The sequence below is a fragment of the Hypomesus nipponensis genome, chromosome 7, assembly GCF_054491055.1.
Source record: "Hypomesus nipponensis isolate SF chromosome 7, ASM5449105v1, whole genome shotgun sequence".
In the NCBI taxonomy this organism is placed as follows: Eukaryota; Metazoa; Chordata; class Actinopteri; order Osmeriformes; family Osmeridae; genus Hypomesus; species Hypomesus nipponensis.
Window position 1 is genome coordinate 4506109 of NC_140367.1, and position 27758 is coordinate 4533866.

The 27758-nt window shown below is 49.9% G+C and overlaps 2 protein-coding genes across 2 annotated transcripts in view; both read right to left on the bottom strand.

The window, feature by feature from the left end:
• LOC146276409 (copine-8) overlaps nt 1-11441 on the bottom strand; it is a 54418-nt gene extending 42977 nt beyond the window's left edge. The window contains exon 1 of the mRNA XM_084701162.1: nt 11269-11441. Coding sequence (XP_084557288.1) covers nt 11269-11366 — 98 coding nt within the window. The 5' untranslated portion in view covers nt 11367-11441. The remainder of the gene's footprint in view (nt 1-11268) is intronic.
• Nucleotides 11442-13628: 2187 nt separating this feature from the next.
• LOC146276410 (kinesin-like protein KIF21A) overlaps nt 13629-27758 on the bottom strand; it is a 29933-nt gene continuing 15803 nt past the window's right edge. Inside the window, exons 5-35 of the mRNA XM_084701479.1 lie at nt 27557-27688; nt 27042-27209; nt 26553-26668; nt 26113-26308; nt 25486-25675; nt 25255-25318; nt 24955-25143; nt 24103-24150; nt 23510-23567; nt 23267-23375; nt 22899-23087; nt 21899-22098; nt 21615-21791; nt 21102-21253; nt 20862-21009; nt 20467-20661; nt 20286-20387; nt 20034-20199; nt 19545-19565; nt 18554-18611; nt 18364-18418; nt 18041-18258; nt 17653-17859; nt 17441-17473; nt 17181-17317; nt 16891-17065; nt 16575-16733; nt 16156-16273; nt 15859-16029; nt 15316-15515; nt 13629-15068 (exon numbers count right to left, since the gene is read on the bottom strand). Of these exons, the coding sequence (XP_084557605.1) occupies nt 15038-15068; nt 15316-15515; nt 15859-16029; nt 16156-16273; nt 16575-16733; nt 16891-17065; nt 17181-17317; nt 17441-17473; nt 17653-17859; nt 18041-18258; nt 18364-18418; nt 18554-18611; nt 19545-19565; nt 20034-20199; nt 20286-20387; nt 20467-20661; nt 20862-21009; nt 21102-21253; nt 21615-21791; nt 21899-22098; nt 22899-23087; nt 23267-23375; nt 23510-23567; nt 24103-24150; nt 24955-25143; nt 25255-25318; nt 25486-25675; nt 26113-26308; nt 26553-26668; nt 27042-27209; nt 27557-27688 (4182 nt within the window). The 3' untranslated portion in view covers nt 13629-15037. The remainder of the gene's footprint in view (nt 15069-15315; nt 15516-15858; nt 16030-16155; nt 16274-16574; nt 16734-16890; nt 17066-17180; nt 17318-17440; nt 17474-17652; nt 17860-18040; nt 18259-18363; nt 18419-18553; nt 18612-19544; nt 19566-20033; nt 20200-20285; nt 20388-20466; nt 20662-20861; nt 21010-21101; nt 21254-21614; nt 21792-21898; nt 22099-22898; nt 23088-23266; nt 23376-23509; nt 23568-24102; nt 24151-24954; nt 25144-25254; nt 25319-25485; nt 25676-26112; nt 26309-26552; nt 26669-27041; nt 27210-27556; nt 27689-27758) is intronic.

Sequence of the window (27758 nt, forward strand, 5' to 3'; positions counted from 1 at the left end):
AGCGTTACCGTGACGACTCGCTGTGCATGAGCAACCCAACCGGGGACCCTCACCTACCCATCATCCCCTCTGCCTCTCCGCAGAAATAAAGTGGGGTTTCAACCTGCTGGAATGGGGTGAGACACAAGGCCTGCTGCAATGGGGTGAGACTGACAGTTGGTAGGTAGGTAGGTATTGTAGGTACAGTAAGTAGGTATTGTAGGTTGGTAGGTACAGTGAGTACGTAGATACAGTAAGTAAGTAGGTGGGTAGCTAAGTAGGTAGGATAATATGTAGATAGTTAGGTGGGTAGGTAAGTAGGTCAGTTGGTAACTATGTAGAAAGGGTAGAACAGCGAGAGAGCAAAGAAGCCAAGCGGACAGTTCCCTGTTATCCAACCTAAGAAGCGCTTTAGAAAGAGGGTTCTGTGAAACTGTATATGAGCCGGCCTATTTCTGTCCTCTTGATCCCAGTCTGAGGCTGTGGGCAGCTGAGGAGGGAGAGACACAGCCAGGGGACTGAGAGGGCGGCTGGGAGTTGGAAACGTGAGTCAAATAAGGAGAGATTAGATAATGACACTTATACGCCTCCTCAACGCCCGTACAGTTCCTCTCCTCCCCTCTGCACTCCTTTCTCCTCCTCTCCTCTCCTCCCCTCTGCAGTCCTTTCTCCTCCTCCCCTCTGCTTTCCTGTCGCCCCTGCTATGCTCTGCTCTCCTCTTCTCTCCAGACAGGGGGTTTCTCAGAGAGAGAGACCCAGAGGTTTCTCTCTCTCCTCAGCCTCTCGTCCTGGACTGTGCCCTGGATAATGGCTCCGTGGAGAATACACCACCTCACTGAACTAGATACAGCAGTCCCACACAAGCAAGCACGCACTGGGTGACTGCATCTCACTCTCTCACTCTCTCACTCTCACACACTCACACACTCACTCACTCTCTCACTCTCTCTGACACACACACACACACACACACCAGGGAAGCAGAGGGGCAGGGCTTCTGGGTGGTAGCAGACAGGGTTAGAAGGGCAGAGAGGCAGGGTGGCAGGACGGCAGGCAGCAGAAGGGCAGCATGGCAACAGAGCAGGAAATATCTGGCAGAAATGTGCCCAACTGGGCATGCTCGCATCTGCTGTGTCTTTGCAACAGGTCAGTGAACTTAGTTCCACAGGTCCGAGTCCCACTCTCTCCCTCTCTAGCCACCCCCAACTGTCAATCCCAACTATAAACTCATCTCCCTCTCTCTGCCCCTCTTCTCTATCTCTCCCTCTCTTTGTATCTGTCTTTATCTCCCCCACACACTCCTCCCTCTCCCTCCCTCTCACACACACACACAGACTCAGCACACAGTGGCACAGGAGGAGGGCATCAGCAGCTTGTACATTCTCAGAGCCTCTCTCCCAGAGACCTGCCCTAATTTTTCTTGACAAGGGCTTGGGAGAGCAAAAAGACACACTCCAGCTCACACACACACACACACACACACACACACACACACACACACACACACACACACACACACACACACACACACACACACACACACACACACACACACACACACACACACACACACTAAGAGAGAAAGAAGCGCACACGTGCAAATACACACTCACTGTCTGTGCAGACAGCCCACACTCAGTGTCTGTGTGTGTTTTTACATGTTAATGACTTGTGTCTTCTTGCTGTCGATAGCATGCCAGCAACCGCCATAATGATCACTGGTCTACTGGTAACTAGGGATGCACGATAATATCTGCACAACATCGGTATCGGCAGATAAAAGCTTCAAAACGTAATTCTCGGCATCTGCAGATATGAAACTTTCTGCCGATGTACTTGGCCGATAAAGTGACGTGCAATTTATGCGCACGCAAAGCAAATGTTTAATTAGGCAATAAGCCCGTTGCGTCGTGCCTAACAACTCCCCTTACCTGTTCTAAAATCAGCGAAAAACATGGACTTGCAGGCCTTATTGCTTTTCTAAAACTGTTACTACACACATTTGATATGGTTTCATAAATAAAGACAATCAAATTTAAGAAACAAAATTGTTAAATAATAAACCGTCATTCTTCTGCCACTACAAAATATAGTTCCTACATAAATCGTTGCCACGCAACAGATTGAAAACAGTGGACGGCCCATATCGTGCCGGCTTCATTTCTTGCCTTTGCTAACGCTTCGATTTCAGCCTCTGTCTTCTCTGCATGTTTGGGGCCTCATGTATAAAGGATTGCGCTGCTTTCATACCAGAAGATGGCGTACGGCCAAAACTCGAAAAGTAGCCTACCTATGCACAGAAATATTCACATGTATAAAACCGGTCGTACGCCAGGTCCTGCGCACCTTTCCTTTATAAATCACAATCAACGTGAGATTGACCGCACGTGAACGAGACACTGACCCCGCCTTGCCTCCTCCCATAAATGAATATGCACTGTAGACCAATTATCACCCTACATCACATAACTGTCAAGCAGGCTCAACTGCGCATGTCGGTTACAAAAGACAAACTTCTCCCTGGTCCATTACACTCAGTGTTGCCAGGTCTGTGGTTTTCCCGCGGAATTGGGCTACTTTTAAAGTGTTGCTGCGGGTTAAATTTTTTGTCCGCTGGTTCGGGTAGATCTATTTTGCATGCAAATTACATTAATATCTTTTAATAAAAATCTATATTTTCCTCCTCTGTCCTCGTTATCATCCTCGTTATACTTGAACTTGAACAACTACATCCAGTCTGGACTGATAACGAGGAAGTAGAGTGTAGCGATGTAGTTGTTCAAGTTCAAGTTTGAAAATTGCGACATTGGCAATTGGCCAAAATGAGCTTGTAAATATCGGCTTAAATTCAATATCGTGCATCCCTACTGGTAACACACTTTACTCTGTAGCATGGTATAATTAGTATCATGTAGTGTCACATGTTACAAACATACACTGACACACACGTCACATACACGCAAACACACACATGCAACAACACACATTAACACTCCTGTTTGTTTTAATGTACACCTCTAAGCAACTGCAAAATCCACTTTGTGTCTGTGTGTGACCCCCTGGCCCCTCTACCTTGCTCTGTGTGTCTCTCTGCATCAGTCAAGCAGAGAACACAAGGGATGCCAGCATGTAATCTCAATAACTGTTCATCTGGTGTCACTGTTGCATTTAAATTAGGCACATGATGTTAGCAAGGTCAACAGTTATATGAGATTGAATGAGACAAGGGCACAGGCCCAAACAATTGGACACACACACACACACATCCACACACTAAGAAGATGTATGTGCATGAGAGAGGGAGAGAGGAGGGAGAGAGAGGGAGGGAGGGAGACAGAGAGAGACAGAGACAGAGAGAGAGCGCGCGCGAGAGAGAGAGAGAGAGAGAGAGAGAGAGAGAGAGAGAGAGAGAGAGAGAGAGAGAGAGAGAGAGCGGGAGAGCATTGCTTTTCCAGCAGTCTGTCAGACTGGATATCGCAATACCGACAGTGATTGACAGTCAGGCCAGCAGGTCCCGCCCTCCTACTTCCTGTTACTGACACTCAGGGGTTCCCTCTGACACTAAATGAAGGGAGATCCCACACAAACACACTCAGGAGGGAAGACGAGGGAGGTCACGTGTGACAAAGGAGAGACTGGGGAGGGAGGGGGGCGGGTGCAGGACACAAGGAGAGAGGTGAGAGGAGGGTGTGTGAGGGGAGAGGGGGGAGAGGAGAGGGGGAGAGGAGAGGGGAGGGGGAGAGGATGGCGTGTGTGAGGGGAGAGGGGGGAGAGGAGAGGGGGAGAGGAGGGTGGTGTACTGGCTACAGAGTTGCAGTGCTGGTAGAATGACTGGTGGGTGAGACCACAGCAGCTTCCTGGATAGGGGCCTATCTCTGTCACCAGCAGGGATGGCTTCACAGATATTGACGTAGTCTGGGCCCTGGAAGCCTGGTGATTACTCACTGATAGGCCTCTGGCTGCCTGAGTTCTCCCTGTTAAGTAACACAGTCACAGTGTCACATGACTTTAATGCTGACCGTAAGGATCGTCAATCACCACCACACAAAACTGTGTGCACTGAATGGGATTGGAGATGTATTATTTAATCCTAGCAGCATGTGTGTCTGCGTGTGTATTTCTGTGTGTGTGTGTGTGCATTTCTGTGTGTTTTTGTGTCTTGGTGGGGGTCAGGGAGTTTGGAGGGGGGGGGGGACCTCATTTAACCTTGAAGGGCATTGTGGGGTATTACAGAGGCAATTAGTAGCAATGTGAATTACTCCTAGCATCAAGGCAACCTGGACTTAATACACTGACTAATCATACGCAGCACTCCATATCGTTTGTCATTGCAGGGCACTGGAGACTGTAATGAATTCAGCTTGATAGGCTGTAAATCGATCAATCCTCTGCTTAGTTTACGCTCTACTGACCACAGTACTATTTCTGTGTGTGAGTGTGTCTGTGTGAAGGAAGGTTACTCTTGTGCATGTGAGCGTGTGTGTGTGGAATGAAGGTCCTCAGTGTGTGTGTACTGTATGTGTGTATGTGTTTGTGTGTGTGTATGTGTGTGTTCATGCGTAGACTAGGAGCTCTTTGTGCCGCAGTGCGGAGGCCGCAGGAGTCACTGGCCCAGACTCACACCTCCATACCTGCACCTGGACACACCTGAACACTGGCCACATCCCTGCACCCTGCCCAGGCAGCAGGGCCAGCCCACAGCCAGCCCACAGCCAGCCCACAGCCAGCCCACAGCCAGCCCACAGCCAGCCCACAGCCAGCCCACAGCCAGCCCCCCCCCCCCCCCCCCCCCCCCGAGCACGGCCTCCCTCTGCCCCAGAGCGGAGCAGTCGGTCTGGGCAGAGGATGAGCTGAGAGGGTGCCTGTATGGAGGGCTTTGTGCTGCTGTTAACCTTGAGATGATTCCCTCTTACTGATCCATATCATGCCATTAAGTCAAGCGCTAGGTATGGCTGAACTACCCTGTGGAGTGTGGAGCTGCATGCACACACACGTACATACACACACACACACACACACACACACACACGCACACTGTATCTACACACACATACACAAACAAAGAACTACCCTGTGGAGTGCCGAGCTGCATGCACACACACACACACACACACACACACACACTTGCCGTATCTACACTAACACACACACACACAAACAAACAAAGATCCATGGGTCTAACAGTGGTACAGAGACTAAGAGATGGAGCATGGAGCAGAGATAAAGACACAACTGTCAGCTGTCTCCTGACTCGAGGCATCCCTTTCCATGGTCCAGTAGAGAGAACAGCAGCGAGGGGGCTGGTGACTCACCAGACCTGTCTCTAAACAAAAGCAGGCTGTGGGGGGGGGGGGGGGGGCTGTGGGGGGGGGGGGGGTAGTACTCGTGGATGCAGTGGCAGTGGATCCAGCAGCAGCAGGTGTGTGTGTGTGTGTGTGTGTGTGTGTGTGTGTGTGTGTGTGTGGGGTGAGCATGAGGCTAGAAGAGACCAGCGTGTACAGCATGGTCCATGGCCCACACACACGCACGCAACTGGACACACACATTCCACACACTCCCTCGACCATGAGTACACTTCCACATTCCACAGACAGGCTCCACAGACACACACACACACACACACACAGCATGTAGAAAATCCTATCCAGGACAGGATTGGAGAGCCTGGTCGATAGTAATTTCCTCAGAGTGTGGATCTGTGCACGCTCCCAGACCCCCCTGAGGATAGCCAAACCTTATCAGAGAGAAGCCCCAGCCTCCGCAGCGGTCCGCAGGTGCATTACCAAACAACACAAACTCTTGCACGCACGCACTCACAAACACGACACACTTCTACAGGGCTTCAAATATGATTACTTACACTATACCCCATCCTACTGATTGCTATTACCTCTGCATGCTCCTCCGAAATCATTCAGCTCCCCACTGGTTCCAGCTAAATGTAGGAGAAATGCATGCAGAGGCTTGACAGTCTTTTTCCTGTCTTTCAGGCTCGTCTCCCAGACTGACACCTCCTTTGTGTCGATCCTATTTTCTCTGGCTGGTATTGAATAAGGCACAGCAGGTCTGCATCTCCCTTCAAAGCAGATAGACGTGCTTGTTCAATACAGACCATTACTAGATCTTTATAGTCCAGAAAGGTCAGGAAATCACTTCCTGTAGTCACTGGAAAAGGAGCTCCAAAAATACCCCTCCACTGTCAAGATGAGAGTGGTCGGGTTTCTGCTGTTAAAAGGGCTAATCGATCAGCCCCTGTAGCTTAGGAGATTGGCAACTGCACCAGCAGACAAATAGATTTGTGGTTTAGTAGATGGTAGATAGTGTGATATTAACTTAGTTGGTGTTATACATCTTGTGGTTCAAGGTGTGTGTGTGTGCGCGCCTCTGTGTGTGAGTGTGTGTGTGTGTGTGTGTGTGCGTGTGCATGACTGTGTGCATGAGTGTGTGAATGAGTGTGTGCATGAGTGAGATGAGTCAGATGGCTGAGCGGTGAGGGAGTCGGTCTAGTAATCTGCAGGTTGCCGGATCGTTCCCCGCCATGCCAAATGACGTTGTGTCCTTGGGCAAGGCACTTCACCCTACTTGCCTCTCCGGGAATGTCCCTGTATTTACTGTAAGTCGCTCTGGATGAGAGCTAAATGTAATGAGTGTGTGTGTGTGTGTGTGTGTGTGTGTGTGTGTGTGTGTGTGTGTGTGTGTGTGTGTGTGTGTGTGTGTGTGTGTGTGTGTGTGTGTGTGTGTGTGTGTGTGTGTAAGATTGACCTGTTGGCTTGTGGTGTGACATCATGAGGAGTGAAGCCCTAGTTCTCAGTGATGGTGAGTCACCCAGTAGAACAGAGATGCACCCCATCCACTCACCACACACAATTATTAACTTTGTTTACGCAGTTGGGGGTAAATAATAAGAATTCCTTATTAAAAAAAAAAAAAAAAAAAACTGACTTCCTAACCGGAAAACAACTCCCATGGTGCACCACGGTCATCTAACCTGTTTGTAAACATTCCCCAGCCTCTTTCAGCAGCTGATACGACTGATCCTGAACTGATGTCTTGTGACTGCCACCTGAACGGCCTCCAGGGCCAGGCCTGGCCTGGTACATGCCCCGTTTGGCTTCTCTACCTTCTCCTTTCCAGCCCAGCTCAGCCCATCACTCAGTGCTGGGCCAAGCCCAGCCAGCTGCTCCCAGGCCAGGCAGACAGAGCCCAGCCAAGCCATTAGCAAATGAGTTTGAACTGTATGGACCTCTCTGTCATCTGAACACTGGTTAGAGAGGCTTACGTGGCTTTGGTTTGTACATCACCATACATTTCCATCTTCAGAGGGACGGAGCAAGACTGAAGGACAATGAGAGAGAGGACAGAGAGAGACTGAGAGAGAGAGAGAGAGAGAGAGAGAGAGAGAGAGAGAGAGAGAGAGAGGGGGGGGGGAGTTTCAAATTCAGTATCACTGTCATCTCATGGTAATGTTTACACTTGCTAGAATTGATTAGATATCAAGAGTGACAGAGGGATACCTAACTCTGGAGACCTTTAGGGAGTCAATCACACTGGAGAGAGAGAGACCCAGCTGGATCCAGACCTGCTTTGCTGCCCCCCTCAGAGAGGTAACGAGGCTTCAGCGGTGACACCTGTGCTGGCGCTGATTAAACATGTCCCCGAACAACCACAGAGAAGACACACGCACACACAACAACATTGGAATGATACTGCATCTCTCAAGAGCAGTGGTCTCTTGAGAGATGCAGTGTCTCTCTCACACACTCTCTCACTCTCTCTCAAAAACACACACACACACACTCAAATGACTTCATACCATTCACTGCTTCTGATGACCTGAACAGCAGTGTGATTCACATTGGTCACAAGGGGAGGAGTCATGTTGTTACTCAATCAAGATACTCACTCTTACACAGTCCAAGTACAACACATCCAAACTCCTTGTTGTTATTGTTGTTTGCCTGTTTCTGGCTTCTGGAAACAGTGGGGAAGTTATGCAGGAAATGGCCCGGGGCCGGAATCAAAGCCAGGGAACTGTACGCGTCCCTTACCCTGTGAGCCACCAGGAGGAACAAACTCCTTGTTCTGCTGTTTAGAATAGCCAGGGCCAAAGCAATGATTGTTGGCTCAGTCCACCTAGCCACCTAGTCCACCTAGCCACTCAGCGACTGTAACTACGTATAAAACCCCAGTGATCATTAAGACAGGCCAGCCATTCCCAAACCATTAGCAGGCATTAAAGCCATCCGCTGGGCCCATTAAGCAGCATTAAACCAGATTGTACTTTCTCCTCTGACGAGAGACTAAGCCTAGATCCGGCCCTCCTCAAGACCCTGCTGGGTTCCTGCTACATGCCACGTCACTCAGGATCAACTGAAGAGACGTCTAATGGCGCCGCAGCCTCTGCGCCTCGCTGGAACACGGACCTGAACATGTCGGGTAGGGGGATCTACAAGAGCTCTCTCTCTGAGTGCTAATCTGTGGTCAGGTAGGTCTCACGGCTCACACTGTCCTGTTCACAAGGCTCGACTGACCCTGGATCAGTCCTGCCAGGCCCTTTCTGAACAGGTCTGGTCTCTCCTCTGGGTGGGGACCATGAAGAGGGCCAGAGGAGCCTGACTCTTGGGAGTCCGTAAACAAAGACAGACAGAACCCTGATAGACACTCTCTGTCCTGCTGTGTAAACAAGAGCGCAGACAGCACATGGAGTTATCAATGTCAACACTGTTCCTGTAGGGCCTGTCTGACCAATCAGAGGTCACGGGCATTGTGCGCGCATGCTTGCAAGTGTGTGTGGGGTTTGTGTGTGGTGTGTAGAGGGGCTCTAAGCCTGCAGGGTGTTGAATAGAAAGTAAATGACCATTCACTTCTAACTACTCCCACACATGTGGCCCTTTTCATTGAGCTGCCATTAGCTCCACTTCTACAAATCACTATACATAATTCCTTTCCTCATTCTCTGAATCAAATGAGTGTTTGAGAGAGAGAGAGAGAGAGAGAGAGAGAGAGAGAGAGAGAGAGAGAGAGAGAGAGAGAGAGAGAGAGAGAGAGAGAGAGAGAGAGAGAGAGAGAGAGAGAGAGAGAGAGAGAGAGAGAGAGAGATGCAGTCACCCTAACCCACAGATACCAAGGAATCTGCAGGAGTGGGACGCTAACATGGACTCATAGATAATTAACACTATTCATCTGGGCCGAGCAAAACATAACAAATAACAGAAGGTTGCATTTGCTACCCGTTCACAAACAAAGCACTGAATTATTTACAAGTGACTTTGAAAAAACACAAGTCACTATGCTCTAAATACAGCCTGAGTCAGTCAGTCAGGGTAGCAGACATACCAAAATGTTCATTATTCTACTTTATTTCAGAGCTATGCTGCTAATTCTTGTTTACAAAATAATAAAGCCTTGTTCTACATTCATGTGCAGCCTTATTGAGATTAACTTCGATAGAAGCTTCCCAACCAAATGATTGTTATGAAATATTGCAGCTGGAATCCAGAGGCAGCAAGGGCTAGGTTTGGGAGCCTGTGCCATAAAAGTACTGAAGTGTCCCAAACTGCTCCTGGTATTGATCAGGGACTGGCACAAAAAAATCAATCACAACATTGTCTTAAGCTTACAGCTGGACAGAAGCCAGTCTTTTATTTCAGTCTTGGCACAGGTCGTTCCACTCTGATTTAAAACTGCTGACTAACTGACTTCAGTAATTTGGATGCAAAGGATCTTGATGAACCAAAAATGTGAGAGAAAAAAAAGGGTTGTTTGAAGATCAAGAAAAGCGCATAGGTCCAAACTGATAGTTTCACAGAAACATATTTTGGGACTAGTTAAACCCTGACATCTTAACACACCTTTCTGTCTTCTCAGGAAAAGCACAAAGTGTTCTGAAGTAAACGTATCACATAACTACAGTCTGAACACACACGTAGACACACTCACACTCACATGCATTAACACCACCCAGTACAGATTCACACACCCCTCATACACACACACACACACACACACACACACCTGGCCGTAACCATAGAAGCAACGAACATCTCTCTCCCTACTTTACTGGAAGGTGGTGGTGTTAATGCAACCCAAATGGGCACATGCGCACAAGTACACAGACATTCACAGCCCCCTCCACCCTCAGCCAGGGAGTGCTGTGTGTGTTGGAGGTGTGAGTGAGCAAGTTTTTCCCCACCGACTTAGGATCAGCATGCATCTATACAGTAGGACGACCCTCTCTCCCTTGGCATTGGGCAGCCGTCTGTGGATTTACAGTATACTACTGTACTCAACTGTACAGCAGCCTACCATACTGTAATCCATGTACTTTTTGTAAACGCTGTATATGGATAATGGCCTCTTCTGCAGTATCAGTATACCCACTTCTTCACCAACCCTAATGTGAAAAGGGTACTTGAAAGGCAGCAAATTTGGCACTGGATACAAACTTTCACCACAACACCAGTTCTAACAACATCAGCGATAGAAGTGAAGTAGATGAAACATGAGCTGGTTAAACTGCATTAGTCGCACCTCGGTCTGAAAGTGATTAGAAGTATCCAACACTCTTGTTGTCAAGGACTTGTATTAATGTAACAAACAATTAGGCCACACCTACTGGCGATCATCTGTCACGCTTCTACTTCTTCTAGCGCTGTGTCCTTTGCGCACTTATTAAATGATTTTTCCCATAAAAATTGCGAGTGAAACATATCCTACACTATAGATTTTTTCCAATCAACGACAATGACTGTTTGATGTGGGTAACCAGCTGCAGGTTAAGTTATTGTGATTAAATAATGATTATAGGAGATCGCGGACAAACGAGCGTCAAAACAAAAGCTGTCAGTAAAGTGCAGATTCTGAGGCAGCAGCGCTAAACTTCAACTGTTGGAATTAATCATGCATAGTATTTTGTACCTAGCATTGCCTATTAATACAAGTTCGTCAACATATGTGACAGCACCGCCCCCACCCCAATGTTCATCCTATCTTAACATACATTAGGCTACTACTCTAGTTGATAATAACCATCTTAGACAAAACAACCATTCGAGCTGGTGATCAGTCGAGCTGAATGTCAGTGGGCACATTTAGCCTAAAACGCGACACAAATAACAGTATTCAGAAATCCATTTCGGTTTACAGTGGGATACACGTAGGGCCCGAACTTGTTATGAGAGTTAAGACTTTCTGGGAATTTCCAAAATGCCGTCATTTAAATGTGTACACGCACGTGTCCAAAACCTGCCTAAAAAAATGGGTTAGACGGACCCTTACCCATTCTCTTACCTGCACGATACTGTGATTTCAACTTTGGTGGCGGGGATAGACGCGTTGAGCGGGTCGAAGTCTCCTATCGACGCCATGTTCAGAAAACTGTTGTTCATTGTAAAAAAAAAAAAAAGGGTTCGTCCAGCCTCCTACCCAACGACACTATCGTAAACTACACCTCCTTTGCTAAAAGCGAAAGGGTGCATGTGAGAGCGCGAGGACGGCTCCAAGGCTACTAGCGGCGGGGTGATGTCACTCCACAACAGTGCCAGCGTCACCTACTTGCCTCCGTGCTAGGATGTAGGAATGCCGCGATTAGAATAATATTTCCAGAGCAGTCAGATCCAATCACCAGAAACGGCGCATGCTTGCCTGCGTTTGGTTGTGTGGGCTATTTGTGCCACGGGAAGACTTTAGATCCTGGTGTGACACCATCATTACTCAGTATGTTTTAGCCGTGACCAACTCTCCTAATTTAGCTCTCTGCTGATGTTTCCTTGGCCAGTCCCTTGGACAAACATCTCTACACACCCCATCATGTGAAAGAGTCGTTGTAAGTGAGTTGCCACAGAGTTCCAGTAAATCACACACACACACACAAACATACACACAATCCTCTCTTCCTTCTTTAAACACACCCTATTGCAATGTTTTTTTCCACTGTAGTTCATGCATACTTTTACTACTGTTCAACAGTAATCCATGTTGACACATGCACAACACAGACATGCTGGTGAATATCAATTACATTGAAGGACTGGGAGTGAGAGAGAGGGAGGCAGAGAGAGAACGCTATTGCATAAGCCCGGGTCACGGAAGTGAGAGAATGTGTACTTCAATGTATAATATTGAATTTATTATTGATTACACTGAGTCTTGTATAACATAATATGTCCAGGGCTCTCAAGTTCCATTCATTGTATATGGCGGGACAAGTTATCCCTTACTTATCAGCGTGAGACATGGTTGAAATGCATGAGTCTCACGGCGAATGCTTGAGACTTGAGAGCCCTATGTGTGTGTCTAAACACGTAAGTGACTCAACACAATCAATGTAGCTTTCACCGTGGTATTCAATACCTGAGTGTGCGTGTGCTAGAGAGAGAGATAATTAAAGTGGATGTGCAGGGAGAGAGAGTTAGAATTAAAGCATATTCGTGTCAGAGAGAGAAAGCAAGAGTTTTAGTGTCTGTGAGAGAGAGAGAGAGAGAGAGAGAGAGAGAGAGAGAGAGAGAGAGAGAAAAAAGACAAAAAGAGAAAGAGAGTGGTATGTTTCCTTACAGTTGGAACCAGCCATGATCATGGTAAGCCTGTTTACTCCCGGGATATCACTGGTTTCCTGAACAGAAGGATCTTTAAGTTGCCCTCCCATGAGCCTCCCCTACTCTATACAATCCATCTCTCATTCCATACTTCCTCTGGACTCCATCCACCCATTCTATATTGACATGCACCTCCCCCCCTGAGAATTTACAACAATCTGAAGAGTCCAAATGTGTAGGTGAATCGTGTGGTGGAGGGGTGTCTGGTGAGACGATTTAATAAAGGTCAGCATGTTCAAACTCACAGGTGAAAAACACACATGCATGCATGCGCACATACATCCCTGGTTAAATCCATGTCCCACAACAGAGGGTGTGTGTATTGACTGATTGTAGATGATGTGAGGTCCAGGGCCTGGTGATCCAGTGCCCTTGGGTCCAGGATGGAAGAGGGGGAAGCAGGGTACAGGGCCTGTGAGAACATGCTGACAGCGCAAGACGTCTGCTTCATTTCAAGAACTCATGCCACGTCCAATCAGGGTTATTTGTCATGGAACCTTCGTGCCATCGGAAATTCTAGATTCCAGGAATCCAGTGACAGTACTACCGCGCATGTGTCCACTTATCTCAGTTAAGTCACAATGTAAACAGTGTGTATGCATCTTTAGTTGTTTATTTCTGTAATAACTCTGCGACTGATAGCGACGGACGGAAAGTGTTCTTTAATATAGAGGGAAATAGGCCTTTCCATATAACCATATTAAACGTAAACAATCAGTGTCAACTATAAAATATTAATCCTGTCAAACAGGTTTTTGTTTTTCATTGCTTGAGTGAGTTTTATTTGTTTAGATTGAGCATGTGGACTCTTTGAGATATTAAAACCAATATACAGATGTTCCAATTTCTATCAATAAGTAAACACAATCTTATGAAACGTTTAGAGAAATAACCCTAACCCAGATTATGTCGATGAAAAGAAGAAAGTGTTAAAGAAGGAAGTGTTTCGTTTCTCTAAACTATATCATACTGCCCCCAGGTGGTAATGTGCCAGTACAGCATAAACAATATGTTGCCAATCCCATGTCCCTGAAGAGAGAAATGACACTGGATCCATTACATTTTGACAAATTAAATTTATTCTCACACTGACATTGGAATCAACAACAAAGTCAGAATTTGCTTACAAGATATTATTTACATAAAGCTGTGGTCAAGAACCCCAATTACAAATCCCATTATTGGAATACTTGGGTCTAGTCCACACTCCTCAGGAAGTGCTTCTGCTCTGTATCTACAGTATGAGATGCATTACAGGCACTGGTAATACACACTCACACACAAACACACACATACGCAGCTTCATGGAAAATAATCCATATTGTGCAGGCCAAAGTGCACTAAATCCAGGCTTCCAACAATGTTCTCAAAGGGTTCAGACAGAAGGACAGTAAGAAAACGGAAGATTGGAACTTTGGAAGCGTTGGAACGGAAGAAGTTGTCGATATGTAATCTAAATAAATAAACATTTTACACAGAACAAAAACGATAAAAAACAGTTCCCGTTTTTCATGATTTGAGTAAGAGCACAGAGGAGGTAAACTTAAGAAGCACAACAGGAACAGAGGAAACAACTCAATATCTGTTTGCGTATCGGACAGGAAAACATAGCACTTTGGCCACACAGAATGTTCTATGGAACATACAGGTATCACAGTATTCAAATCAAAACAGGAATAGATAACAGATATCGGAAACCACGTGACACGACCCACATTGTCGTTGATACGGCCGGAAAGGAGTGGTGTTCCTTCATGGTGGGACAAGACAACATCTATGTGTCCACAGCAGAGGAGTCTGAATGTCTTGAGACTCACTCACGCCACACCAAGAACCACAGAGGGACGTGTGAATATGTGTGTGTATGTGTTCATGTCATATCGTGGGCTCTTGACAAAAGGAAATGTTGTCTATTGCAAAGCTGGCCTCTTCTCCCAATGTTTGGCAGTGACGGTGTTGTGAGTCACAGTCCCTTCAGTCTTTATCCTTCACCACAACAGAGCCATCTGAGCACACAGCATGCAGAATATGGATTCTAGGTTTGGTGGGCTGTGAAGACCCCTCAGTATGAATGTCTTGCTGGTGGTTAAGGAGAGGGATGCATTTCATTTGTGGACCCTGAGATCCCCCTGCTTGAGATGTGTACCAACCCGCCTGTTATCTGATTGACATTTCCAGTCCAAATGACGTCATGGACACAATATGCCTCCACCTATCACCTCGCATCTCATTTGGGAGTCGGAGACTTGCTCTACTGAGCATGTGCAGAGTGAGTTTGTGATCGAGTCATGTCCAATCACAGCCAGGGTTTGGTGAAGCTGAGAGGGAATCAGGAATCAGTCGCTGAGCGATCACAGTGCTGGAGATTGCAGGTCTGGTTGTCTGTAGTGGAAAGTGCTAGTTCCAAGTTCTGGTGATCTCCCGGAGTCCAGCTCTATCAGTGGACCTCCTTCCTTCTGTGCACCTTAGGCCTGCCAAATCTTCACTGTCCGGTCACTGTTACACACACACACACACACACACACACACACACACATTTTTAGAAGCAGAAACATAAAGAAGCAAAGCCGTATAGTAACTCCACAGTTGATGTGGTTCCACTCACATTTACATTTACATGTATTCATTTAGCAGACGCTTTTATCCAAAGCGACTTCCAAGAGAGAGCTTTACAAAAGAGCATAGGTCACTGATCATAACAACGAGATTGTCCCAAACATTGCAAGTAGCCAAAAACACTCACTCTGACGCTGTGAAGATATGGCTGCTGTTGGTGGCCAAACCGTTGATGGGGCTGTCGTGTCCCCTCACCTCCCCTAGGGGTGCCAGAGAGTCAGCGTTCCAGAGACGCAGCAGCCCCCCTCTGCAGGCACTAAGCAGCACTGGGCTGCTGGGCACCACCCCCAGAGCACTGACCCAGTCTGCATGGGCGCCCGACACCTGCTGTTTGGAGGGGGGACACCGTGTCAGCGGAGGAGGACACAAGAGCCCTCAACGTCGCCAGCGCACAAACACCAAGGCGCCACGCGTACAAAGAAAAGTAAACGAGTTAAACGTGTGGCGTGTTGTGTTTTTTACGTATATTCCGACTGGCAAATGATGAAAGATGAGAACTTCTTAACAGCGCACCCATATCAGAAGGGTTCACACTTCAAATATCACACACCCGTCACATACCTATACGGTTTCGGAGCCATGTAAAGCATGTACCACGACAGTCAACAGGACAGCGTTCCCTCAGGAGGTCCCTGTGGGCTCTTCGTGTGTGTGTGAGGAAGCAGGCTACCTGCAGCAGGCGTTTGCTGGTCAGATCCCATCTCTTGATGCAGGCGTCTCTGGAGCCCGTGTACAGGCTGTCTCCTTGCACCAGCAGGCTCTCCAGGCCCTCCTGGTGGGCAGGCTCGAAGCTGTGGCAAGACGTGACGCTGCCCTGGGCCCCCTCAGCCACCTCGAACATCTGGAACACACGCAGGGACACACACACACACACACACACACAGGCACAGGCACACGTGTGAGGGCAGTCAGGCACACACACACACACACACACACACGTGCCAGTCGTGGGTCTTGGTGCGTGTACCTTGATGTGGTGGTCCTTGGAGCCTGTGAAGACCACATCCTGACCGTTCCCCGTCTGGTCCACCGTGAGGCACATGACCGCACCCAGGTGGCCGGTCAGCTTCCCCGTCGACACGAACCTGCCGAAGCCACAGCAGGTGCTCAGGACGTCACCAGTACAGTTTACAGTTTCAACCAACCACAGCTCAGAAGAGTAGCCTTTCACCACACACCTACAAGTGATGAGGATTTATAACAGTACACCAAAGCTTAATCAGTTTACTAACATGAGCTTATCATCCTCAAAGTCAGACGTAAATACTAGTCAGAACTAGACATAGTGTCAGAACTGATGGTTAAACACGGTCAGTTAGGATCCCTGTCTGAGCTACGCTGCTGTCTCAGTGTTGAAGCCCAGGCGTGTGGCTCCAGCCTCCTTACTTCCTCAGGTCCCACATGCGGACAGAGTTCCCCGAGGCTGCGTACAGGAAGGACCCCGGGGGGTTCAGAGAGATCTGGTTGATCTGGTTCTCTCCTGGGGGGATCGTCAGGGACTTCAGAGACGCACAGCTGGCCCCTGTGGACACCTGGCCTGAAGACCTGGAGAACACACACACACACACACACACATTAGGATAGGATAGCATCAGTATTAGGACACACAAAGATCAGTGTGTGTGTGTGTGTGTGGGTGGGTGAGTGTGTGGGTGGGTGTGTGTGTGGGTGTGTGGGAAGGCATACGAGCAGGAGAACTCACGTGAGTGTGCGTATACACTTGGCTGAGTCTCTGATGTCCCAGACCTTGATGTAGGCGGTGGAGACGGTGAACACGAGGCTGGAACAGTAGCGGACGGACAACACACTGCTGGGGTGTTCACCCAGAGACATGATCTCCTGCCCGGTCACCAGGTTCCACACCTTACACGTACGGTCTGACACACACACACACACACACACAGTTTAATAACATAGCGTCATTGCCTGTGATCCCCAGACAGTGTGCTTGCTGGTTTCTCCCGTGTCGCTGTAGTGTGTGCTGCGGTGTACCTTTAGAGCCGGTGAAGAGCAGGTCGTCAGTGGCGTCCACACAGAGGACAGGTTTGGTGTGGCCCTCAGCCACGTGGACACACTGCAGCCTGGCAGCCCGGCTGCCTCTGGGGGCCAACACTGGGTTGATCACCCCTCTGGGGAGGGAACAGGACCCACTCAGCAGGTTAGGTTACCACCATCTATCCATACAGCTGTTACCGTTCAAGTCTTGGACCGATGAGCGGATGGGTGTGACGAGACCAAGATAGAAGACCTACCTGGGACCTTCGAATACTGGGGACTCGTCCAATCTTCAACACAAACAGAGGAAGTCAGTTTACTTACGGGGGGGGGGGGGGGGGGGGGGGGGGGAAACATCAAAGAACGGTTCAGTTCAATTCTTTTCATTCTGACGAGTTAGTTAATCTGTGCTCTACGACAAGCTCAGGTGGGCACGCAGTGACAGTGAGGACAGTCCCACAGATCTTACAGTGGTTTGGTGTCCGAGCCCTTGGCCTTGACCTCCACGGCAGGGGCTGTGTGTGAAGGGAGAGGTGTGGGCGAGATGGCGGGCGTGTGTGGGGGGGGCGTGGGGGTGTGTGTGGGCATGTGTCCCCTCTCCAGCATCCTTCTGCGGGTCAGAGGGGAACGTTCCAGAGACCTCTTCTCAGAACCTGTGGGAGACCTGGCTCCAGACCTGCACAGGAGGTGGGGGGGGAGGGGGGTGGCAGAAGGATATAGAGTCAGAGAGAAATAGACAGGAAGTGGCATTAAGGGACACGGCAAGAGGGGGCCTGCAGGGGGGAAATAAGGGGGGTGGGGGAAGGGGCAGCATCAGAACATTAGAGGCTGATGAGGGTGTAACTGGACAGACTTACATGCCAGCTATCCTGGCAGACAGGGTCGAGGGTGAGACGGCGATGTCCCTGTCAAGGGTGAGTCCGGCCCCGGCCCCCATCTCCCCTCCCACATCCTGACTCCCCCCCAGCCCCAGGGTCAGCAGGGGGGAGGAGAAGTCCCCTGTGGGGGAGTCACAGGAGGGTTCCCCTGAGCTGGCGTACAGCAGCTCCATCTGAGTGGTGGTCCGCCTGCGGGCCTGTGGAGGCGATTGGTCAAATGAGTCAGTCAACCAATCAATCAACGACTCATTCAAATCGATTATGACCTCAGCCTATCAGTGCAGTAGCCCTTGACTCAGTACCTTGCTCCTGGGCCTGGACTCTCCGCACAGCTTCATCAGGTCAGACGCCAGGGAGCTGGGAAAAGGGACGAGCAGTTTGAACATCCAGCCTCCACCACTGTCCTACTGCCTGCTCAAGGCTTTGAGTCATGCTGGAGATACTTTAACCAGCTTCAGACTGTTAGCATCCACACATGACGAGGACATTTACCTTCCCTCTGCAGCAGGACTGGGCGTGGACTCATCACCGCTGCTTTCATCTCCGTTCTCTGGAGGAACATACACAGTGCCGGGTTACAGACTGCTTCCACAGCTTTACAACACAACATCTCGTCTAAATGATAAAACTGCATCCTGCATGTAGAAAACCTTAACTTGCTACTGGAAGCAATCTTCTACAACCATAACTTTTAACATTCCAGACTCATACAGTTTGGGTTTCAGTTCAGAATTTCACACACACAGGTCAAAGGTCTAGTATAGTGCAACGAGGTATGAGCTAGGTGATATTAAGGCCATGGTAAAACAAAGTTTTTAGTTTTTTTTGTCTGATGCAGTCCCTCCATGTGCATAGTCTTGTGGCGTCCATGTTGATAGGGTACAGTAGTAGAGAGTGGGAAGGGAGGGAGGGCAGGATTACAGATTTAGGATGGATTTACATACTACACCAGCCAAGAACATTTTAAGCTATTTTAGAATGTTTGCAAATAGCCTACAATATATACAAAATATGTCCTGGCTGTTGGACATGAGCTCAGCTTTAGACTATTACTAATCTGTAGTAGTCAGATCCTCATAGGCGTCTGACAGGTAGTTATCCACAGAGACAGAGAGAGAGAGACAGACAGATAGAGACAGAGTCAGAGAGAGACAGAGACAGAGAGAGAGACAGATAGAGAGAGACAGACAGAAAGAGAGAGACAGAAAGAGACAGAGAGACAGAAAGAGACAAATAGACAGAGAGACAGAGAGAGAGACAGAAAGAGAGAGAGAGAGAGTAAGGGGCACATACTCTCATGCAGCTCATGGCATTATATCAATGACCGGGTTAGTCTCTGATGAAGGAGGGAGGCTGGGCAAGGCTGTGGGAGGCTGGGGAGGCTGTGGGAAGCTGGGAGAGGCTGTGGGAAGCTGGGAGAGGCTGGATGGGGGAGGGGGTGCCATGCTTTCTGGGGCAGACTGTGCCATTCTCAATGACTTACCCACTGCTAGGTTACCTAGCTCTGTTTTAATACAGCCAAACAGAAAAACAAAACAACAAAGAAACCAAAATCAGACGTCAAACCAAGGATGGAAAACCGCTCACTTTATGTTCCAGCTCAGCCTCAGGGCTCTCTGGTTAATGATCTACTGTTTCCTTCATCAATTAGAACTTCCTTGTTTTTACCCAATCCCAAAGACACAAACAAGTAAATGGTGTTCTGTTGAACTTTTCCAGAAAGCAATAAATCTATACCGAGGCTGAACGCAAAATAAAGTGAAGATGAAGAAGTGGTTGAGTGAGCGAGTGAGTGTGTGCGTGTGTCTGTGCGTGTGTGTGAGTGTGTGTGTGAGTGTGTGTGTGTGTGTGTGTGTCTGTGTGTGTGTGTGTGTGTGTGTGTGTGAGTGTGTGTGTGAGTGTGTGTGTGTGTGCGTGTGTGTCTGTGTGTGTGTCTGTGAGTGTGTGTGTGTGTGAGTGTGTGTGTGTGTACCTTGCAGAGCGTTCCCCAGCAGGGCGTCCAGCTCAGGGTTGAGCTCAGCCTTCTCCTTCAGCATGTGGAACAGCAGCTGGTTTTGGGTGGCGCTGTTGATCTCTGTCTGCTTCAGCCTGCCCTCCATCACCTTCACCTGAGACTCCTTCTGAGCTGCCTGGAGACCCTGGGGGTGGAGGGCGGGTTAGACACACGCTCACACACGCCAAATCGACGCTTCACTGCACGCACAGACACGGGGAAAGAAGGTACCTTGTTGATTGCCATGGAGATGAAATGGTCCAGCAGGAAGCGGGCCTCGGATAGGTTACATGAGCTGATCACCGCAATGATGTCCACCGTGTCTCCTTCCTCCTACAGAGAAGCACATTCATCATCATCATCATCATCCTCTTCCTCCTCCTGATCCTCCTCCTCCTCCTCCTCCTCCCACCTTGGCCTCCTCCATCTGCATGATGTTGGCCTGGCACTCTGCGATGTTGTCGTTGATGTAGTCGATGTTGGCGCTCAGAGACTCCAGCTCCTCGTTCAGAGAGCCCAGGGTGCGATCAGCATCGGCCCCCTCCGTGGCCAACTTCTCCCTCCTCCTGGAGACCTTCTCCCTGCGCCTGGTCAGGTCCTCACGTTGCTGGGAGAAGGAAGGGGGAGGGTGGGGGTGGATGGGGGGGCAGAGGCCATGAAGTCACTGAGCCTACGTTACAGCCTAATGCAAACTTTAGTTTAGGTAAACACAAACTGTAGCCCTCATCAAGGTCTCCACACTGAGAATTTGCTGCAGGTGGTGAAAATCCTGGTGTCAGTCAATGTGACTGAACTGTGATTGGCTACCTTGAGGAGGCGGTTCATGTCGGCCTCCATGTTGGAGATGGTCATCCTCTGCATGATGATGTCAACGACGCGGCGCTCCAGAGACTGCCACTTGGCCCGGGCTGTCCTGGTGGAGTAGGCACTGCCCATCCTCACTGGAGACTTCCTGCTGCACAGGGCAACAGAGAGGTCACACACACACACAGGGACATATGCACACAGGACACTGACAGGTACACACAGGTGAGCTGGTGTCCGTACCTGGGGCCGTTGGGGGCCGTGACCCCCGCAGGGTGGAGCCTCCCCAGGGTGGGGGAGGGGCGGTGGGAGAGCTCCTGGAGGGGCTCCGGCAGGCTCACCTTCCTGCTCACCTTCCCTGAGGCCGGCCTGGCCTGGCGTCTCAGAGCGGTCACCTGGAGGACGCACAGCTGGTGAGCCCCACCGTCCCAACCTCACAGGCACAACGAGGCTCAAGCCTGTCGTTAACTACCAATCGCAGCACTACCTCCAGCCCAGGACCCAGCCCCAGCCCCTAGCCCCTAGCCTCAGCCCCAGTCCCTAGCCTCAGCCCCAGTCCCTAGCCTCAGGCCCCAGCCCCTAGCCTCAGCCCCAGTCCCTAGCCTCAGGCCCCAGCCCCAGCCACTAGCCCAAGCCCCTAGCCTCAGCCCCAGTCCTTGGCCTCAGGCCCCGGCCCCAGCCCCTAGCCCCAGTCCCTAGCCCCAGCCCCAAGCCTCAGCCCCCTAGCCCCAGCCCCGGCCCCGGTACCAGCCTCACCTCCTCAGTCTTCCTCCTCAGGATGAGCTCCTGCTGCCTTCTCTGAGCCTCCATCTGTCTGAGCTGGTGCTCCTGCCTCCTCTGGTCCTTCTTCAAAGTGGCGATCTCCCGGTTCCTCCGACACTCCGACACCCTGCTCTTCTCCTGCTGCTCCTTCATCTGCCGCATCAGACCCACCTGAGGAACACACCGGACCATGTGACCACCGGACCATGTGACCATCACACGCCACGTGTTTACACTACACCAGACCATGTGACCACCTGACCACGGATCTCCCCTACCTTGGTCTTCTTCATCTCCGTCACGTCCTGCTGCAGCTTCTTCAGCTGCTTCTCGTACTGCGACTGGTTCTTCAGCAGGCGGGCGTGCTCCTTCTGCGCCGACTGCAGCTTCTGCATCTCCTTGTTCATGGAGCTCAGCTTCTTCTCGTACTCCGCCTTGATCTTCTTAGCCTTCTCCTCCGTGCACGTCTCCACAGAGCCTGGGGGGAGGCAGCGTGGCGTTCCAGAGTGTGAGTGTGGTTGTAAACGTGTGTGTGTGTTTATAGTTCCACAGTGTGTGTGTGTGTGTGTATAGTTCCACAGTGTGTGTGTGTGTGTGTATATAGTTCCACAGTGTGTGTGTGTGTTTATAGTTCCACAGTGTGTGTGTGTGTGTGTGTATAGTTCCACAGTGTGTGTGTGTGTGTGTGTGTGTATATAGTTCCACAGTGTGTGTGTGTGTGTATAGTTCCACAGTGTGTGTGTGTGTGTGTATATAGTTCCACAGTGTGTGTGTGTATAGTTCCACAGTGTGTGTGTGTGTGTGTGTGTGTATATAGTTCCACAGTGTGTGTGTGTGTGTGTGTGTGTATATAGTTCCACAGTGTGTGTGTGTGTGTATAGTTCCACAGTGTGTGTGTGTGTGTGTATATAGTTCCACAGTGTGTGTGTGTATAGTTCCACAGTGTGTGTGTGTGTGTGTATATAGTTCCACAGTGTGTGTGTGTATAGTTCCACAGTGTGTGTGTGTGTGTGTGTATATAGTTCCACAGTGTGTGTGTGTATAGTTCCACAGTGTGTGTGTGTGTGTGTGTATATAGTTCCACAGTGTGTGTGTGTGTGTATAGTTCCACAGTGTGTGTGTGTGTGTGTATATAGTTCCACAGTGTGTGTGTGTATAGTTCCACAGTGTGTGTGTGTGTGTGTGTATATAGTTCCACAGTGTGTGTGTGTTTAGTTCCACAGTGTGTGTGTGTGTGTATATAGTTCCACAGTGTGTGTGTGTGTGTGTGTTGCGTACCCATGTTGTGCAGCACCCTGTCCCTCTCCAGCTGGGTGTCTCTGATCTTGCTGTGCAGCATCATCAGCTTCTGCTCGTACTGCTGTTTGAGCGTGTGCAGGCGCCGCTGACTGTTCTCCAGCTCGTCAATCAGCTTCTGCTTGATGGCAATCTCACACGTGATGTTGGCCAGGTCCGCCTGGAAGTTCTCTGTCCACACACACACACACAGACGCACACAGACACACACAGATGTAAGGACACATTGACAGCCAGTCCTAATGGCACAGACACACCTCCACACTGACAGGCCCCGCCCCCTCTCCCACAGACACACCTCCACGCTGACAGGCCCCGCCCTCTCCCACAGACAGAGAACACACATGTACCTTTCTCATCCAGTTCAGAGTCTGACTCGTCTGAACTGTCTTCTGCCTCCATCTCATAGTCCTCCTCCTCTGCCTCTGCCTCGTCTCCTTCCTCATGGTCACTAGTCTCCTGTTTACACACACACACACACACACACACACACACACACACACACACACACACACACATACTCTCTTAGCATAAGAAGGGGGTTGTCTGATTCCTGATTATGAACAATAATGAATAAAGGATGATGGACGTACCCCCTCAGCCTCCTCACTGCCTCTCTCCTGCTCGTTGTCTGGGACCTCCTTGATCACACTGCAACACAGACATGCTGACGTCACACATCAATACACCCCACAGGAGCAGGGCAAGGATCAATTAACTGTAAACAATACATCCGGTTAGAACCTTGATCAGAACTCAAATCTGTGGTGTTGGTTAGGAGAATCACCCTTGGGGATAGTGTTAGTAAATGATTGAGTCCAGTCACCGATTGTGGCTCTGGGCCACCAGCAGCACTAAGGAGGGTTGGGGAGATGCTAGGGAAGGTCGGTCAATGGTGCGGCACAATAGCTAGGTAACTTCTGCACAGCTAGGCAGGTGTTTGGATTGGTTTAGATGTTCTGGTTACAGGGATTGACAAATCACACAGCGTAGGGGTGAGGAGGGGTTGGGTGAGAGATTGTGAGTTGGTTCCCCCACCTCAGGACTGACAATTACCTGAAGGAGCAAAGGCTATGTTAGTTAGGAGAGGGATTAGTTAGGCTTGAGAGGGAGGGGCAAAATAGACACACAATACTATAAGAGGAGGGGGCGGGGAGAGAGAGAGAGAGGGGGGGGGGGTTCAAACCTGGCAGGTTTAACCTCCTCCTGGTGGCTTCTATCCAAAAGCAGCAGTCTTGTGGGTCAAAGGTCGGAAATTATGGGGGGGCAGAAGTGAAGTTGAAGATGAAGGTGGGGGTGGATGTGAGGGTGAGGATGGAGGCAGGTTATCCAAGAGGAGAGAGAGAGAGAAAGAGAGAGAGAGAGCGAGCCACAGAAGACAGACCAGATGAGCTTCAGAATGTGACACTGTTACCGTCTGCTGGATGATACGGTGTCTCTCTACGACTGATCTAAGGCTTTAGGGCTGCTGCCAACACAGGGAGCCCATGCCACCAGACCAAAGAAGGAAACAGAGAGAATGGGAGAGCTAGAGAAGGATATGGAGAGTGAGCGAGGAGAGACCTGTGTGGATCTGGAACATGACAGAGCTTGTTAAAAACTCATTATCATAACTGTTGTCATATTTGGGTGATTAGAGGAGACATTGGGAGAGAAGAGCCTAATTACCCACAACACACCAGGACACGCTTCCTCACCCTGGCAACAGTGGAAATCCCCCTGGCCCCTCATCTAACCCCCCCCCCCCACCACCCCACGTCACCTCCGTCCAGCTAACAGTCTCAGACGGATTAAAGGCTTTGTTCAAAGATAAACTCATGTCTAGCTTACAGGGTGTGTTTGCATGGTCGCATGGGAACATACATATATATATATAATATACACATAGCTTGAAACCATGAATAACCATTTAAAAGCACAACACAACAGTTCACAAAGTGCACCATGGCGATGGAATAACACTATACACACACACACACACACAGACACAGAGAGAGAGGCGCGCCTCGACAACAGCCAGCTCCAGTGCAGACGTCACCTCTTTTTCTTCTTCCTCTCTTTCTTCTTGAGCTTCTCCAGGTCTTTCTTGGCCAGTTCGATGACATCGTTGGCCTCCCTCTCCGGTGCGAGGAGGGCGGGGCCGCCGTACAGGGAGGAGCGCGTGGAGGCGCGGGAGAGGTGCTTCCGAAGGCCCTCGTTGACCGCCTCGCTCTCCAACAGCTTGGCTCTGGGCGGTGGAAGAGGACGAGCACGTCAGCATACAGGGCTGTCACACAGCCAGCGTCCCGCGGTCGCAGGAGAGTTGCGTTTATAGTGACGCTGCTGCGGTGCATTTTACCTGAGCTCCTCAATCTCTTTGATGTAGTTCTGAATCATGTTCCCAATCTCCTCATTGCCCTCACCTGGAAACAGGACACTAAATGAGCTTCAATAAAAAAAATAATAATAATAATATTTACCGAGCATTTTGCCCCATCTCTCTCCCACCAAATGTTTCCACAACACTCCTCCCCTAGTCTCCCCTGGTCCTCCCCACCTCCCCAGTGCTGCGGCCCCACGGGAGACATACCTGCCCTGGCCAGGGTCTGGTTGACCTGGTCAGACACCAGCTGTGTGAGCCTGGCTCTCTGGGCGTCGATGGTCTCCTGCATGGCCTTCACCCTCACCCTCAGGTTGCTGTTCTCCGTCTGCAGCATGGAGTTCTCCTGGACCAGGTCGTTCATGCCCTCCATGCCGTCCTCACCCATCGTGCGCTTGCCCTGCTCAGGAGAGACACGGAGGTGAGCAGGCGTCACATTAACCCAGGAAGTAAAACTCTCCATAGAACACCCGGGAAGTAAAACACTCCATAGAACACCCAGGAAGTAAAACACTCCATAGAACACCCAGTAAGTAAAACAGTCCATAGAACACCCAGTAAGTAAAACAGTCCATAGAACACCCAGGAAGTAAAACACTCAGGAAGTAGAATACTCCAGAGAACACTCAGGAACTGGAGCTGACTCAACAGGTACATATACAAGGATTTAATCCGTTCTCCCTCTATTCCTCAACCAGAACCTCAATACCTTCGTCTCTCTTCCTCTCCATCCCCCCTTCCATCCCACCTCCATCTCCCTATCCCTCCCTCCCTCCCTCCCTCCATCTCCCTATCCCTCCCTCCCTCCCTCCATATCCCTCTCCCCCTCCCTCTCACCGTCCTGTACTCCATCAGCTCCATCTGCAGCCGGGCTATCTCCGTGCGCAGGGCGCTGATCTGCTGGCTGGCCTTGTCCTGGTTCACCATCACCTTGTTCTTGATGTTCCTGGCCCGGTTAGCGTACTTCAGGGAGTTCAAGGTCTCCATGAAATCCCGGTCAGATGGGCTGATACATGCTATCATCACCGTTTGGCTGGGAAAACACACACAAAACATGCACGTAAAAAACTATCAATTGACTATAGGAATAATTACAATTGACAATTGTGAGACTAAGTAGGCTAGATGATCAATGATAATGATAAAGGCACAATTGCATCTTTAATTTATATAGCATATACAGTAGGTTTCCACAATTCATTTCTTTCCACCAGTGGGGTAGACCATAGGAGCAGCAGACAGGAAGTTTAGAACAGCAAACAGGAAGTGAGACACACCTGTTTCCTCCCAGGGAGTCCTGTAACAGCCGGGTGAGTTTGGAGTCTCTGTAGGGCACATGGCTCGACCTCTTGCTCCTATCTCCCAGAGCACTGATCACGTTCCCCAGGGCGAGCTACATCACAAAGGACAGATAGGAGAGAAAGAGAGAAGGGCTGTTTGGAAAAAGGAGATTCCGGCTGGAGTTGATGAGAAAGTTGTGAATGGAAGGTGACCATGCTATGGGTTGCTACAGTCTTTCATTCATTTCAACACAAATATGGCCATGTAATTTTACAACCAGCAGGGGGCAGTGTCACTCCTACATAAAGCTCTATCAAGACAACAGGTGGATCCCAAATATGACCAGCTACTGTATAACCACCCACTATGTAACTCTGGCTACCACTTAAAGCTGCTATTTAACTCTAACTGTACCGTCTCACACAAAGTGTTCAGACCAGTCTGGTCCGGTCCAGTCCAGTTAAGACAAACTAGTCCAGTCGTACCAGTCCACAGTTGATGGAGATCCCCTCCTTGGCTCTGTCCCCGGTGGCCCCAGTCCTCTTCAGCCTCTCAGAACCTGCCAGGTCCACAAAGTGGAACTTGGCCGTCAGCGTCTCAAACTCGTTCATCTCTGACGAACCGTTGGCCAGGCGGTTGTCTGTCTCGTTGTCCTGGATAGCAGATCACAGGAGAAGGGATTAGAAAAGAAAAGTACAGACTAGACAGCAGGGAGAGACAGCAAACAAGACGTCAACAAGTCAACGACTTCTAATAGTGCATATTGACCACAAGTACAGAGGCTCATTGTAGCTGTGGATAAAGGCTGTGTCGTTGGGGGATGAGGGGGAGTGGAGTGATTTCATGCCCAGCTGGTGAGCTGCTCCCTGGGGAGCTGTGCGTGGGAGGTTGGGCAGCCCTGGTTCTGGTTAGCTCCAGTCTGAAGACCTCCAGCAGGCTCCAGCGTTGTGGGATGTGTGTGTGTGTGTGTGTGTGTGTGACGCGGGAGTGTTGCCCGTACGTTGTCGGGCGCGCAGACGCGAACTTGGCACAGGTGGATGGTGAAGATGGCGTGGGAGCGGGAGCTCTGGGCGTTCATCTGAGTGCTGGCCGTCGAACGACACAGAGCGCCCAGCTTCAGACACTGCATCATCTGTTGGAGGAGGGAGGGAGGGAGGGAGGGAGGGAGGGAGGGAGGGAGGGAGGGAGGGAGGGAGGGAGGG